This window comes from Nicotiana attenuata, chromosome 12 (genome assembly GCF_001879085.1).
Source record: "Nicotiana attenuata strain UT chromosome 12, NIATTr2, whole genome shotgun sequence".
Classification (NCBI taxonomy): Eukaryota; Viridiplantae; Streptophyta; class Magnoliopsida; order Solanales; family Solanaceae; genus Nicotiana; species Nicotiana attenuata.
This window is the reverse complement of record NC_032000.1, coordinates 50,022,441-50,039,222: the sequence shown is the minus strand read 5'-3', so window position 1 is coordinate 50,039,222 and position 16,782 is coordinate 50,022,441. Positions and strand designations below refer to the sequence as shown.

The 16,782-nt window shown below is 34.5% G+C and overlaps 1 protein-coding gene across 2 annotated transcripts; it reads right to left on the bottom strand.

Annotated features, from left to right (window-relative positions):
* Window positions 6,944-13,987, bottom strand: LOC109235718. 2 transcript variants are annotated; one of them, XM_019401929.1, is made up of 8 exons: window positions 13,654-13,987; window positions 11,635-11,697; window positions 11,289-11,433; window positions 11,142-11,215; window positions 10,578-11,024; window positions 9,726-10,259; window positions 9,351-9,563; window positions 6,944-8,014 (listed from the first exon to the last, which is right to left on the bottom strand). In XM_019401929.1, the coding sequence occupies exons 2-8, from the start codon at window positions 11,680-11,682 to the stop codon at window positions 7,337-7,339; spliced, it is 2,139 nt and encodes a 712-aa protein (XP_019257474.1). In that variant the 5' UTR covers window positions 11,683-11,697; window positions 13,654-13,987; the 3' UTR covers window positions 6,944-7,336. The 2 variants fall into 2 exon arrangements, with proteins under 2 accessions (XP_019257474.1, XP_019257475.1); XM_019401930.1 differs by having other exon boundaries at window positions 11,142-11,209; window positions 13,654-13,961.

Below are 16,782 nucleotides of genomic sequence, written 5' to 3'. Positions count from 1 at the left end.
ATACTCACGTGGGCCATATTTTACATTCTCCCACTTGGTGCACGTGATGTTACTCACTTAATGGTTTAATAAATATTTCAATCATTATGTGCACAATAAAATGTTAAATTCTCCTTTATTGGAAACATCACTCGTTGTTATTGAATAAGTAAACTAATATGAGTCATGGCGGTTGTACATCACTTACTCGATATAGTCCCTTCCATGTACTACAATATCAGTCTATTACCCTATACAATCTGTAAAAGTAATACTTAATAGGTCCAACGTTAATATTTAGAATATCTTTATCTAAGCCTGAACCTTTCATCGTTATTCTCAATATTATGTATACAAGAGAAAACAAGTATAGAATATCAAAAACATATGTTTAAATGAGCTCAAAGTGTCAATTTCATAAATATAAAAAAGTCTTTAGATAAAGTCATACATTGCTATTAAGAATGCCCATTCTTTCAACATGTTCAACAAATATTTTAGGCGGTAATTCTTTCGTCAAAGGATCGGCAATCATAAGTTTAGTGCTAATATGTTCAATTGACACTTTATGTTTCTGGACTTCTTCTTTGACGGTAAAGTATTTCACTTCCATATGCTTAGCACCCTTCGAATACTTGTCGTTCTTAGAGAAGAAGATTGATGCGGAATTATCACAATAAATTTTCAGCGGCCTGGCAATATTGTCGACTAGTCGAAGTCCTGAAATAAAGTTTTGCAGCCAATTAGCATGAACTGTAGCCTCAAAGCATGCCACAAATTCAGCTTCCATAGTGGACGCAGCTATGACAGGCTGCTTCGCACTCTTCCATGATATTGCTCCTCCGGCTAACAAGAACAAATAACCAAATGTAGATTTTCTTGTATCTATACAACCAGCATAATCTGAATCTGAATATCCAATCACGTCAAGATGATCAGATCTTCTATAAGTGAGCATATAATCTTTCGTTCCTTACAAGTAACGCAACACTTTCTTTGCAGCCTTCCAGTGGTCCATCCCTAGATTACTTTGATATCTTTCTAGCATTCCAACAGCAAAACTGATGTCTAGTCTTGTACATGTCTGGGCATACATCAAGCTCCCAACTATAGATGCATAAGGAATATCTTTCATTTGCATACGTTCCAATTCATTCTTTGGACATTGATTAAGACTAAATTTATCCCCGATCTGAATTGGAACGGGACTTGATGAGCATTTTTTCATTCTAAATCTCTCTAACACTTTATTAATATAGGCTTTTTGAGACAATCCCAATAATCCTAGTGATCTATTTCGGAATATTTCTATCCCGGTCACATATGATGCCTCTCTCATATCTTTCATCTCAAAGTTATTAGAAAGGAATTTCTTGGTGTCATACATCATACCAAGATCATTAGTAACAAGCAAGATGTCATCAACATACAAGACTAACATAATAAACTTACTCCCACTGACCTTCAGATATATACACCGATCAACAGTGTTTTCTTTAAATCCAAATGTAACAACAGCTTCGTTAAATTTAAGATACCACTGTCGGGAAGCTTTTCTAAGTCCGTATATTGATTTCTTAAGTTTACACACCATGTGTTCCTTTCCTTTAATGGCAAACCTCTCTGGTTGATCCATATAAACTTCTTCCTCTAAATTTCCATTTAAAAAGGCGGTTTTTACATCCATTTTATGTAGCTCTAAATCATAATGAGCTACTAAAGCCATTATAATTATGAGTGAATCCTTTCTAGAGACCGGTGAAAATGTCTCTTTATAGTCAATGCCATCTTTCTGAGTGAAACCTTTGGCAACAAGTCTGGCCTTGTGACGTTCAATATTGCCATTTGAGTCGCGTTTGGTCTTAAAGACCCATTTACACCCGACTCTTTTGCAACCTTCCGATAATTCAACAAGGTCCCAAACTTTATTCTGCTCCATAGACTTCAACTCATCTTTCATAGCATCTAACCATTTACCAGAATTATTACTTCCAATGGCTTGTGAAAATGAAACTGGATCATTATCAATTCCAAAGTCAATTTCTGACTCATGTAGATAAACAAAATAATCATATGAAATAGCAGATCTTTTTTGTCTTTGAGACCTTCTTGTGGTTCATCTACTGTAGGCTCATTAACTGCAATTTTATTGTTAGTAGTAGGATCATTTATTTGTTGTTCTTGCTGATTGTTAGGTTGTACAACAACTTCAGGAACAACAAGTTTAAAAGAAGGGCAGGGTAGATGAACTTGCATCCTGATTTCTTTAATTTCCACATCATGTGGTTCCTCACTCCCACTATTTTCACCATTCTCAATTAACCTAGCATTTCCAGTTTCAACTATTCTCGTACTGTGATTTGGACAGTAAAATCTATACCCTTTTGATTTTTCTGGATAACCAATGAAGAAACCACTTATTGTTCTTGAATCCAGTTTCTTTTCATGTGGATTATAAATTCTTATTTCTGCCGGGCAACCCCAAATATGCAGGTGCCTCAAACTAGGTTTCCTACCAGTCCAAAGTTCAAAAGGAGTTTTTGGGATTGCTTTACTAGGAACCCTAGTATACGGCAGTCCTTAATACATATATCCACAATGAGATGGGTAAAGATGAATTACTCAACATACTCCTAACCATGTCCATTAATGTACGATTACGCCTTTCTGCCACATCATTTTGTTGTGGAGTGCCATGCATTGTGTATTGAGCACATATGCCACGTTTTTCAAGGAATTTAGCAAATGGACCAGGGTGTTGTCCAGTTTCGTCATTTCTTCCATAATACTCACCACCTCTGTCTGACCTGATTATTTTCACCTTTCTGTCTAGTTTTCTTTCAACCTCATTAATAAATACCTCTAAGGCATTCACTGCTTGAGATTTTTCATGCAACAAATAGACATATCCATAACGTGAAAAGTCATCAATAAAGGTGATAAAATATATTTCCTTACTGAAAGAAGTGACATCAAAAGGACCATATATATCGGTGTGTATAATTTCAAGAAGCTGAGCGCTTCTTGTGGCTCCTTTCTTTGTGTGTTTTGTTTGTTTTCCTTTAATACAATCCACACAAATATTAAGGTCCGTAAAATCCAAATGTGAAAGGATATCATTCATAACTAGCCTTTTCAGTCTTTCTTTGGATATGTGACCTAAACGTTTATGCCACAAGTAAGCTGAATGTTTATTCACCAAACTACGTTTGGTTCCAACCTTATGATGCAGAGTTAGGAGGGTTTTGGCAAACAAATTATCAAGGTTCAAATTGTATAGATTATCACAAATAATACCAGAACCAATAAGATGATTATGCTTAAACAAACTGAAATATCCATTGCCAAATTTAAAAAATATCCAGCTTTATCCAACTTAGACAAGGAAATTAAATTTCTTGAAAGAGAAGGTACATAAAAAGTTTCAAATAAGTCTAAGTGACGCCCAGTATCTAGGATTAAACGATAAGTCCTGACAGCTTCAACTGGAGCCTTCACTCTATTCCCCATATACACAAATTTTTCATTCCGATTTATGGTCCGGGTTGCAAGGAATTCCTGCATCGTATGAGAAACATGAACAGTAGAGCCAGAGTCAATCCACCAAGTATTATAAGGAACTTCAGTTAAATTTGATTCGAGACGCGTAAAAGCACAAGGCTTACCTTTCTTCTCGAACCATGCCTTATGTTTCAGGCAATCTTTTTGAAAGTGTCCAAGTTTTCCACAAAAACGACACTTATCATTCTTGTGTTCCTTCTTACGTACTTGAGATGAGGACTCGTTAACACTATGTTGCCTCTGTTTAACTTTTCCATGTTTCTTTCATTTCTTTCTAGCTCCTTGATGGCCTACGAGGTTAATGGAGTGGGTTCATTGATTCTTCAGCCTTGTTTCCTCTTGAACCAGCATTCCGTGCAGTTCATGCACGTTTTATTTGTCTTTCATGGTGTTATAGTTCATTTGGAAAGGGCCATACTCAGATGGTAATGAGTTAATAATGAATTGAACAAGGAAATTCTCATCCACTTCCATTCCCAAAGTCTTAAGTCTTGCTGCTATATTTGTCATTTCAATGACATGCTCATGCATGGTACGCGAACCATCGAATCTCATGGTGGTTAAAGTACCCATTAGTGTCCCAGCAAGAGACTTATCAGCAGTTTGGGAGCATTCTTCCACAAGTTTCAGAAGTTCTTTCGCGCTTTCAGTTTTGGGAAGAGTAGTCTTAATGTTGCCCGCAATATTCATTCGTATAAACACTAGGTTTAATCTGTTAGACTTGTCCCAGTGCTTAAAATAGGACCTTTCTTCAGTATTACTAGTTTCAGTAATAGTTGTTGGCCTCTTAGTATAAAGTGCAACATCAAGATCTAAAACTCCAAGATGGAATTTGATCTGTTCGCACCAATCTGAGATGTTGAGTCCATTAAAGGGCGTAACAGAAGCAGAGTGCGAATGAAGAGCAAGTGCTGCAAATAAAATATGCCCATTCATTAATGCTTTGAGTTAAAAATTAAATATGTTATTAAATTCACAATGGTTTATGTTTTACTCTAAAATATATATTGATGTCCACCTTTGGGCGAAACACAAAATACAACTTTAAAATTATGATGCTTAAAATAAATTTTACATAATTCGGTAATTTTAATGTACAAGTTAGTAGTATTTACTATCTTTAGGTAAATAAATAAAACTAACGATACATTTATATTATCGACTTAATGTTTAATAATTATAAGAACAAACGATCAACCTTTGGACGATCTATAAGTGTCTTATAATCGAGAACTCAGTTTACCCAATATTTTATAATGTCGTTGATAAGCATCACAATTTGTGGGTAATTGAATATAGATTCAATCGTTATTTGGAATTAAGTATTCACAAGGATTCGACCACTTTGGTGATTAACGAATCATACTTATATAATTTCAAATATTGTGAAAATAATAATTTTTCTAAAGTTACTTCGGAAATTCATTATCTAACAAAATCGGCCAGAAACAAGAGTTATTCTGCTGTACCAATTCAAAGTAAAAATAATATTACAGCAAAGAACTATAAATCCAACGAGAGTAATACTTTACCAGGTCTCTGCCTAACAACGTTGTAGGAGGCATTATTGTTGTAAAATTACTATAACTGAAATATTTATTTTCAATAGTTTCATAATTTCAATGGTCGCACACATATATACTGTTTGTCTGCCTCAATATCAAATACAAACTTTCTCCACAAAGAGATAGTGCTAAAATCGAACGGGATCTAAGATATTATTTATGCCTCTATTCATTAGTAGTCTTGAGGTGTTACTATTAATCAATTATGACACTATTCTTGTTTCATCAAACTTTTAACTGGATATAACCAAATTCACGTACTTGAATTTACAACTTACAGAGATGATCCCGAATCCATTAGAAGTCACAGCAACTATTAGTTTATAAATTAGGGTTCACTAGAAAAGAAGAAATCTTTAATCTTAATGAAAAATCATCAATTCCTCAACCGTGCTCATGATACCACATGTAAGGATTTTCACAATTCTAGATTGTGATTCATAAACAATCTATATAAAATCCTATCAATTATTCAGAACAGTGGAACTATATGATTTTCACATAAAATACATATACAATAACTTCAATTAAGAAAATTTACTTGAATCCATGATGTGTTTTCTTGATAATATTGAGCGGAAGTCTTCTTCAGAGTTGCTATTCTTGAGAAAATCAGTACTTCTCTCTCTTTACCTTTTCTGTGTTCGTTTCAGAATAGAATATGATGGAGTTACGCTATTCTTACTTTAATAGGCGGAGAGAGGGAACATCGATTAATTTTCACTTTCCATCAAAGTGGGTTAGTGGGGAGTTATAACCATAATTAACTTTCCCTAATTTTATCCAAATATTAATTTAACAAAATATATTTTATTAAACCAAAATACTCACGTGGGCCATATTTTACAATTCTAATATACGTTTACTTCTTTAACAAAATAGATTATTGTTTACCATTATAAAAGTTGGATTATCATTTTCATGTGTCAATTTATGTGGAAATAATCACTATTTATATTCTTATTTCACATTTTTTTGCGTGTAAAATATTACTATATATTTCCTCCATAACTTTATGAGTGATACTTGCGATGAAAATCAAAACAACAACTACATATTATTACTTGTGCTGATTTTTATATGAAGATTGTACATTTGTACTCTCCTTACCTTACCAACCAAATAGCCAGAGTCAATAGAGGAATATTTAAGTATGGAGGGATATCTTTTTCATGAAAAGATCTTACTTGAAAAACCCTCTTCGTAAAAATGCTTCAAGTGAAAAATACTTTCCATGTTAAAAGATTTTCTAGGTCGTTTCTCAAATGTTTGATTAAGGTATAAAAGTATGTGACACGTAGTATTGCACAATTTATTTATTTTTTCCAAATCGACTCATTAATTTTCTTTAAAATCAAACCGCATAGAGGTACAAAAAGCTTTTTAGTCTAATATAAACAAAACATTGAAAATACCCTGTTTGGCTTGCTTATATTCGACTATAAGGCTTGATTTTCATGATGTTGTTATTTTTTCTTTTGATATCTGTTGTTGGTACTAATATTATCTCTTTTTGTCTTCTTAAGCCGAGAATCTTTCGAAAACAGCCCCTCTACTCCTCGAAATAGGAGTAAGATATGTGTAAACACTACCCTCTATAGACCCAACTAGTGAAATTTAGTTGGAATTTTACTGGATCATCGTCGTCGTCGTTACCTATAAGGCTATAACGAAGAAGAGCAGAGAAAGATTTAAAAAATTGTAACAAATTGAATTATAGCAGTTTCCCCCACAACTTGTCTTGTCTTGTGTTTGAAAGTGCCTCGGATTTTTCAGAAAAGGCCAAAATTAATTAGAAATAACAATAAAATGATTAGCATTAACAATAAATAACAATATTAAAGAAGAAAAATTAAATTTGTTTTCTGAGTTAACATACAACGACTAAAAAAATTAAATTTGTTTTCTGAGTTAACATACAACGACTAAAGAATACCAAAGTAAGCATTTTGCTTTTCTTTTCCTCTTAATGCTGGAGGCATACTATGGAAACATCAAATTCGTTGGAAAACAGAAGCCAAAAGGAAGAAACTTAGACTGTATTTGAAGCAATACCATGCCCAGCCAACACCACCCCAATCCCAAAACAACCTAAAAATTGGTATCTCAACCTCGTTCTCCACGAAAAAATAAAACATTCACAAGGAAACTCATTTTGCGCATCAACTTTTGTAGGACCAAGTAAAATACTATACTGCAGGGAACCAAGTGCTTACTGGGGTAATGCACTCTCACTTAGGAACATCTTTTCCGGAACTACTGGCCTCTTCGCGCTGGAAAGCTCTAGGATCAAGCGGAATTGTTCCAATCGTTAGGAAACCAGAAGACTCGGCATGTCCATTAACTTTAACAGGCATAGATCCGACAGTGACAACATCAACTGACTGGGTGCTTGCCATTGTGTTACCAGTACTATGTACATCCAGGGGCTGGGATTTCGATTTTTTAGGGTTGATAGTTAGTGAACCAATCTTCAGGGCACTCTCAATGTGTGGACCACCTTCAGCCTCCAGTTTGTCACCGTCACTTGGATTCTCTTTGTTGGCTTTAGCATTTGCGGAATCTAGCACTGCAGGAACAGTCATTTTGTCACCATCACTTGCATTATCTTTGTTGGCTTTAGCATTTGTGGAATCCAGCACTGCAGGAACAGTCACTTGGTGTTCACTAAGCTTTGAAATCTTCTCACCTTCATCGGAAGGTAAGCAAAAAACGGAATTTAGCTTGCGAGGAGGATCTAATACAGGCACAAGAAATGGACTTTCATAGCTCCTGATTAGCAGCTTGGCTTTCTCTTCTTGCAAGAGTTTCTGCCTATTTTCGTAATACATGAAGTCATCTAGTAATGATGTCCTTGACGCATAATCCTTGAATACTTTCAACATCTCAATGCCTTTCTTGTAGCGTATCTGCACATTGACAAAGGATGTCAGATTTTTTCAATTTCTTTTGCTGCATCGTATCATATTCACACAAAAACAGGATTTTCTAAAACGTAGAAGCCAATCTCAGTAAAAAGAAATGTGAGACAATGGCCCCATGCCAGATCTAAACATCATATACTATCAGATACTAAAGATTGAAAATTCTCGATTTCATTGGCCAAGAGAAAACAAGTAGATAGAAAAGAATCTCCAGTATGTTCTGATATCAATGAGTGCAGTATCATTATCTGCCTTCTGGAGAAACCCGGCAACCCAGAGACAGAAAACACAGAGCAAAGAAGAGCAGTACAAGTATTTCATGCCGGTTAGACAGTCTATCAAACCACTATCATGATCCATAAAATTTAAGGGTAAGTAATATATATGCAGTTTCTTCTGACATGGCTTTTGTGAAACTTCCATTGACACTGTTACAGCTTTAACATTTACAGTGATATAGCAAGAGTTACGGAGGCTTGTGGACATTCCCTTTCAGTTGCTAAGATAAAGACAGATTTCTTCAACAAATGAGACTAATTTTGAGTTTTAAATAAACAAAAAGGTACAATGATGATTATCATGCATGGTTTACGAAACCACCTTATCAAATTCTCAAATAACTATGCTTTTTCGATCCCTTCAAATCTGTATACACATGATGCTGTTGTCTAAAGAGGAAGACGCAAAAAAAATAGAGAGGATGGAAGAGGACGAGAAGATTGTTGTGTTGTTCAATTTTTGTCAAGAGAATATAAGGAAGAAGGCAAAAAGTGGGGGTTATAAAAACTGCTGGGCAACAAAAGAAACAAGAAAAATATATTATCATACACAGCATAAAGAATGCAATTGAAGGCGAAGGAAACAGGGATAAAATAAGTACTGGAAAGCCAAGAAAAGTTCACAGCATTGACAGACAAGAAGATAAAGAAATAAAGATTTGTCAACACTTGTCTGCATATAACATAAAACTAAATTGCAAAAGTTACTCAGAGACGGTGATAGTTGAGATCAATTACTGCGTGTCACCTCTATTGGCTCAAAAAAGAGAAGATAGAACAGAATAAAAGAGAGACCTTACAGGAAAAAAAAACGGAAAAAAGGAGAGCAAGAAGGGAAGGAAAAAATCATTGACACTAAAATTACAGAAATAGAAAAGAGAGACAAGAATCAAGTTCATTTAGTAGCAGGTTCTATGGCATTGCCAATACACGTTCATATAGTTAACCAGCTCGGAAAAAAAATTATTTCAGCCTGACACACTGATGGATAAATGAGTAACAAACAAAATATATGTTGCAGCATCCAGAATTAAACAACAAACCTCTTGTGTGTCTCTGCTGTTAGTTACTGGCTTGTTCTCATTGTTCTCTAATATAATATGCCTAAAGTTAGGGTTTGGGACATCCTTTATAAAGTGCCACTTGACAGGGAAGCTACCACTCCACTTATCTTGCTGCCAGAAATCCATGTCCTTATAGAAGTCTACAGGACCAGTCATTTCAGCAACACCACAAAACTGGCCACTTGCATTAACCTTCATGTTCAAGATTCAAAAACAATACTAAATTAGTTGAGCTTATGTGAACAATGAAGACATTCATGCATCAAGCAGACAATTACCAGAGGAGATAAAGTATTTGGCTATAACAATTGGTGCTTAACTGCTGATTAGACTTAGTGGTAGAAATCAACTAACCGAGAAAAATAGGAATATTGGGCAGCCTCTTGGATCTCCAGCAGCAATTCTCTGAGCGTCTTCATAAGCACCAAACAGCTTTTTGTTACCATTAGGGGTGGATGACCAAACATTGTACTTTATACTCTTGTGCACATCATCCTCGCTATACGATTTTATGACAAAAAACTTCGCGTTCGCAAAATCCATCGGAAAATCACCTCTATTATACTCATCAGCATGAATAACAATATTCCCCTGCGCATCAACATTTCCTGCTCTTGTAGTGTAGGCCTTCACAACCAATCGCTTTTTCGTTTTTTCATTTCTAGGTCCTCGATTCTGTTCGGTCAATGTATCAGGACTAACTTTCCCACCATTTGGGACTATTCCATTTAGAAAGTTAGGCCTGGCTTTATCTGTATTAGCTCGCTCATGAGCACATGATCTGATATTAGACAAGTCATTTTCAGAGGGAACAGGAGCTCTCAGTTGGCCATGATTTGACGAAGCCTTCCCATGGATAATGCTTCCCATAGCTTGAGCAACTTTACCCTATCAAAGGTTTCACATAAAAACTCAGAAAGTGATGCATGAGCCATAATCCCATGAAGAGGAGAAAGAAAAGGTAAATGCCAGACTATCTACAATAAACAGAAGTGCACCCTAGAAATTAGAAGAAAAAAATAACAAATTAACCCACATAAAAGCAGTCCAACCCTATTGGACACCTTACAAACTCAGAGAAAGTTCCTTACCCTACAATAAACAGAAGTGCACCCTAGAAATTAGAAGAAAAAAATAACAAATTAACCCACATAAAAGCAGTCCAACCCTATTGGACACCTTACAAACTCAGAGAAAGTTCCTTACCGGGTGTACTTGAGAGGATGGACTGGAAAAACCATACGACGCAGGCTGTTTACTAGATCCAGCATTAAGCTTTGCACTTTCAGACCCCCTGTTTGATGCATTTTTATGACCTGAAGCTGGCCCTAATGGAATTGGGGTAAAGATTGGAGATGTTGGAGATAAATTACGTTTAAGACGAAGACCATCAGCTCTGTTAGCAGTAGATATAACACTATCCATCATAGGCTCTGCAGCATTTGCAATAACACCAGATGTAGATGGAACCACCACAGGAAAACCAGGGTTTTCATAAGAGGGGATTGTGTAGTAATGTTGTGGCCCTGCACATGGAGCATCAACTCCTACAACAGCACCAGGAATGTAAGGGTTGTATGGGTTATATGGAGACTGTGCACATCCATAGTTAGGTGTATAATATACATAGGGGAAACTTTCAGTTTGAGCATCCTGAAACAAAACGAACAAAGACGAGTTACAAAATATATTCAACACAGACACTACACTGCAATAAAATGAGCTAATTCTTGATGTACTTTGGTAAACTAGGTCCAAGGATGAACTAACCATATACTGAATATCTTGACCATCCAGACCAAAAAATCTTTGGTGGCCATCCCAATCACCGGAAGATTCTAATCCTGACCAAATAAAACATTAATATAAGTTGATCCAAATGTCATTGTCATCTCAAGTTGATTTTCAGTATCATACCTGTACAGAGATAACCATAACTAGTGGCAGATGGATAATATAATCCCTGATCAACAACAAATTCAGGGGCTCCTTCATTATACATAGCTTCAAAGTTTTGAAGGAGCGGACTGGTGATCTGCAGGTTTGCCTCAGTACCCTGAATCTGAACACAGAAAAAAATACCTTTATTATTTGAACCATCACATTCTAAAATAAAGTGATGCTGAATATCACTGGACATTTTTTTTTGTGATGGAAAATAATGTATTAAAATCCCATAGAATGTGATGCTGGAAGTCACTGGACATTTTTGTTTGTGATGGAAAAAATTGTATTAAAATCGTCAATAATCGTTACTACTTACCATATAAGCATCCGCATGTCCTTGCTGAGGAAAAGTATATATTTCCATATCAGGACTGACACCCTTCATGGAAAGGAAGTAAACCAAAAAATGTAATAAGTGCGTGTCACTCTAGCAGGTAATTTGACCCAAAAAGGCAGCAGATTAGAAAAAGATAGTCTCTGCCATTAAAACTGTAGAAATTGAGTAGAAACAGAAAAGACGGCAGCAAATATTGAAATTATTTCAAATGAAAAAGAAAATGCAGCAATTCCTCAGAAGTACTAGAAGACAAACAAAAACCTAGTGAACAACCCACAGAGGCAACAGTGAAGGAAACCTAAAAGGCACTACCATCCATCAACTTCATCAGCAAAATGTCATTCTACAAGTTTGACCAAACTCTTACCCCAACACTCTAGTGCATCCAACTCAGTAAGCCCAACACCCATATGTGCTCATAATTCGCCACATCAATCTCCAGATTGGCCACAACTCAATTCATGTAATGAAAACAACACACATGAAAAACAAACAAAACAAACCACAATTATGCTCAAAGCTATAAATCAGAAACATCCTCGTATGCCATGTACAACCAATCAACCAACTACATCCCAATCCCAAACTACCTAACGTCAGCGACACAAATTCTTGTCCTAGTTAGACTATTTTTAATCAGGCTGGCTAACCTACCGCAACCTTACTCCTATTTTTGAGCTTGGGACCGGACCAACTATATTTGCGAAGCTCATCTAACCACACTGAATTTTCACTTAAGCACTAGAAGTAAAATTAGCAAGTTCGAAATCAGAGCTGAAATGGCATGATCGAGCAGCAAATTAGGAATCCCATAAAGCAACACACTCAAACCTTAGCACATAAAATATGTTTAACCCAATAAAACAAAAAGAATATAAGACTGGAAAAAAACATATCCCATCTGAAATATTACTACCACGCCTCAACCCCAAAACTAGTCGAAGTCAAGTATATTCCACCTATTAAACACAACAAAAAACAAAGAACGTATTCTGTCTAAAATACAACTACTATGCCCCTGTCCCAAACTAGTTGGGGTCCGTTACATTGTGTCTATTAAGTAAGCCTAAACGTTATATACTCCACAGTGTAGGCACCAAATACTGAAGCACAACGAAGTCCTAAAAATATTAAATTAATAGAAATTTGCTTACTTGAAATGAAACAATACCAATATTACATTCCATCTATTAAAAAATAATCTAAGCCATATATATATATATGAAATTAAAAAAATAGCATATGCACCAAATACTGAAGCACAACAAAGTCCTAAAAACACTAAATTAATAGAAATTTGTTTAATTGAAAAAAAAAAACACCGATACTACATTCCGCCTATTAAAAAATTAGACTCTATATACTCCACGGTCTCTGAGCCGAGGGTCTCCCGGAAACAGCCTCTCTATTCCTTCGGGGTAGGGGTAAGGTGTGCGTACATTCTACCCTCCCCAGACCCCACTAGTGGGATTCTACTGGGTGGTTGTTGTTGTTGTACTCTATATACTCCACAGTATAGGCACTAAATACTGAAGCACAACAAAATCCTAAAAACACTAAATTAATGGAGATTTGCTTAATTGAAAAGAAACAACACTGATACTACATTCAGTCTATTAAAAACCAAACTTTATATACTCCACAGTATAGGCACTAAATACTGAATCACAATAAAGTCCTACAGATACTAAATTAATAGAAATTTGCTTAAGTGAAAAGAAACAATACTGATACTACATTCCGTCTATTAATACTACATTCCGTCTATTAAAAGAATATAAATTTTATATAAAAAAAACAGCATAGGAACCAAATAGGGAAGCACAATAGAGTCCTAAAACCATAAAATTAATAGAAATTTGATTAATTAAAAAGAAACAATACCGAAAAAAATCTAAACTTCATATAAAACAGCATAAGCACCAAATACTAAAGCACAATAAAGTCCTGAAAATACTAAGCTAAATAAAAATTTGCTGAATTGAGAAGAAAAAATACCGATAGCAGAGCAGATTCAACACATGGTTGACTTGCAGAACTGAAGCAGGATTAAATTGAGGAACTTTTGGAGAAAAAAAGGGAATGCCTTTACCATTATATAATCTCTAATCTAAAGTTGTCGAATAATACATGGTTTAGGAGAAAAAAACCCTAACCCTAGATTGAAAAAATTATTGGCGGACTTTTGGAGAATGAAAAATTGGAATACGCGAATTTGAGAGATAAAGAGGGGTGGGAGGGTGAGCGGGTGGGTGGAGAGGGGGTAGGTGGTGCAGAAGGGGTGGGTGGTGCAGAGGCAGAGGCAGAGGCAGAGGTGCACGAATGTTTGGATGAGGCCTTCCACACAGCGATTTTAGTTTTTATAAGTTGCGGAGGAAAAGAAAATGTAAGCAAACGCTGTCGTTTCTATCTGTAGAACCATCTAGTACCTAATGAATTTAATAATAATAAAAAGGAATAAATAAATAAATAAGAGAATCACGAATCACCTAATGGGCTAATGGCACATACTCGAGATGGGGAACATGTTTCAACAAATATTTATTCAGATTCTAATTTAATAAGTTATATGGGTAAAACCCACATTTCATTATTTTAATGTTTTTTTTATTGAAGAATTTTTACAAGCACTATAGTTTAGAGTATAATAACTATAGTTTGCCTAATTACCATTTGTAGCTATTGCTTAATTGTTACCCGCTTGTATCACATGTATTCAGGCACGCAACGAATATAGCATGTTGTCAACTATATTCGTTCGCGCAACGAATACAACATGTATCAATTGTATTCGTCCGAGCAATTGTATTCGTTCATGTAACAAACTGTAACCAAGACGAAATACAAGGGTATATACAAAGGATATAACCTGTATCAACTATATACAAGGGGGTATACAAAGGACAACCTGTATCGCCTGTATTCATCCACACAATGAATACAACCAAGGAAAAATACAAAAATACAGAAAAATAAAATGATCTTTTGTTGAGAGATGAATTCAAGACCTCCGCTAATTAAACATGCACTCCAACCAACTGAGCCAAGAGAGCTTGTTGCCCCCCTCTTGTTTCAGTTTAAAATAATTAATCTTCTATTTCATGAATTTGCTAAAAAAAATTAAATATAGCTACAAATGGTGAATTTCTTGAATATATATATATATATATATATATATATATATTGATGTGTTGCGTAATTTTTCCTTTTTTATTTAGAATACTTTTGCTTTCAGTAATATTTTTTATTTTTAATAATTATTCTTTCAAAAATATTTTTAATCTACAAAAGTGAAGACAAAAACAAGTACACTCCTAAGGATTGTAATTCATATTCACGCGTTTCATTAATGGATGGATAGCGTAAGCATATATCACAAGTATTCCAAAATTATTTATTTGTTTTATTAATCGACAATGTAAGTATACCTCACTTCTATAATCGCAATATGTTATGATATATTTAGCGTTATAAATTTCAAAAATCTTATAATCACGTATAATATTAGGAAATGAGGGAGCGCGTAGGATCACGTTGAATAATTTTTTACAAAAACACAACAACAACATTCCCAGTGTAATCTCACAAGCAGAATCCGGGATAGTATGTACATAGACCTTACCCCTATCCTATGAAAAAAGAGAGGTTGTTTCTTATAGCCTCTCGGCTCAAAGAAAATATAATCGCAACAGTTTTGGAAAAGAAATACAATATTCCTTTGATCCACTTTAATTGATTTTTTTGTGGTCCATAATATTTAATTTTTTCAAATATCAAGAAGGAATTAACTTTTATTTCCAAAGTTGCCCTTGGAGTAAAAAGCCTAGGACTATTTGTTATAGTTACAGTAAATTAAGGTTAATATGGTCAATTTCATTGTTAATTAATACTAAAAGGTGGATTTCTTAATAACAACCAAAAAATCAATTAAAGTGGACCGAAGGTAATAGCGGAGAAGCTATGAAAAAAAAAAGCAGTAACAACAACAACAACATCAAATAAGATAACAAAAGCAAAAGAAATAGTTCCGGTATCTACACTCTCCTATTAAGGATTGCGTCCTCGGTATGCTAAAGATGCGCTCAAAAAATTTGTACCTAGCTATACTATATTAGAAATTTATTTACCTATGTTCTCTATGTTTTGTAGTTTCTAGGTTTTTCTTACAACTTGTATACATTGCTTCTTAAAAGGCTCTTACCCCATTATTAGTGCGTTGAATTAAGGATTCAATTACATCATTTCCTTCTTTTTTTTTTCCCTTCTCCTCTTCTCTTTCCTTAAAAAAAAAAAATCAAAATCTCTTAATCTACGTCCAAAATCTCCATCTTCTCTCTTCACCACTGCCTACAACTTTATATTATTAAAAAATATTCAAAAATTGTATCAGACACATCAATGCCTAAAACATAAATGTATCATACTTGTATCACAATGGTATCTAACTTGTTTCTGGTACATTAATACCCAAAATAATACCTGATACAATACTAATAAATTAATATACAAGTATCATATTTGTGATACAAATTGTGAAATTCGTCACGAATTCACAACTGCTCGTAACAATATACAATTCATACATTTGTAATACAATTATGATACATATACAATTATAATACAATCGCGATACATTTCTGAAAAATTGTGATACAATTATGATCTTCATTTTCCTGAAGTTTCAATCACGACTCTACACTAAAAATTTAATATAATAGTATTATACTCGTATTAGTATTGCATCCACAACCTACCCACAACTTGATTGTAGAGAAAAATTTCGAATTTCTTCTGTATTTGAGATTTTGGATAATTGAAAGAGAGAAATCGGATATCAAAAGCTTTGGAAGAAGAAAGAATCTGCAATTATGGGGTTAGAAAGATTTTGGGCATCAGTGGGTAAGGGAGAATTCTTACGGTGGGTAAGTACAAATTTGGGTAATTGTTAAAGAAAGAGAGAAGATGTTTTTTTAATACTTTAGAAAAGGAAGAGAATCTTAAATGTAGGGGTATTATGTGTAACTGATATGCTATATTTAAGGTAAGTTGCATTTCTTCTTTTTTATGATTTTGTATAAAATTAGTAAATATAGGTATATAAAGTACTAATTAATAAGGAACCTAAAT

Coding starts and splice junctions, on each gene's coding strand:
- LOC109235718 (XM_019401929.1), bottom strand. CDS start 11,682: ATGGAAATATATACTTTTCCTCAGCAAGGACATGCGGATGCTTATATG. Junction 11,216..11,288: donor TTATGGTTATCTCTGTACAG/GTATGATACTGA, acceptor TTATTTGGTCAG/GATTAGAATCTTCCGGTGAT. Junction 10,260..10,577: donor CATCCTCTCAAGTACACCCG/GTAAGGAACTTT, acceptor AACCTTTGATAG/GGTAAAGTTGCTCAAGCTAT.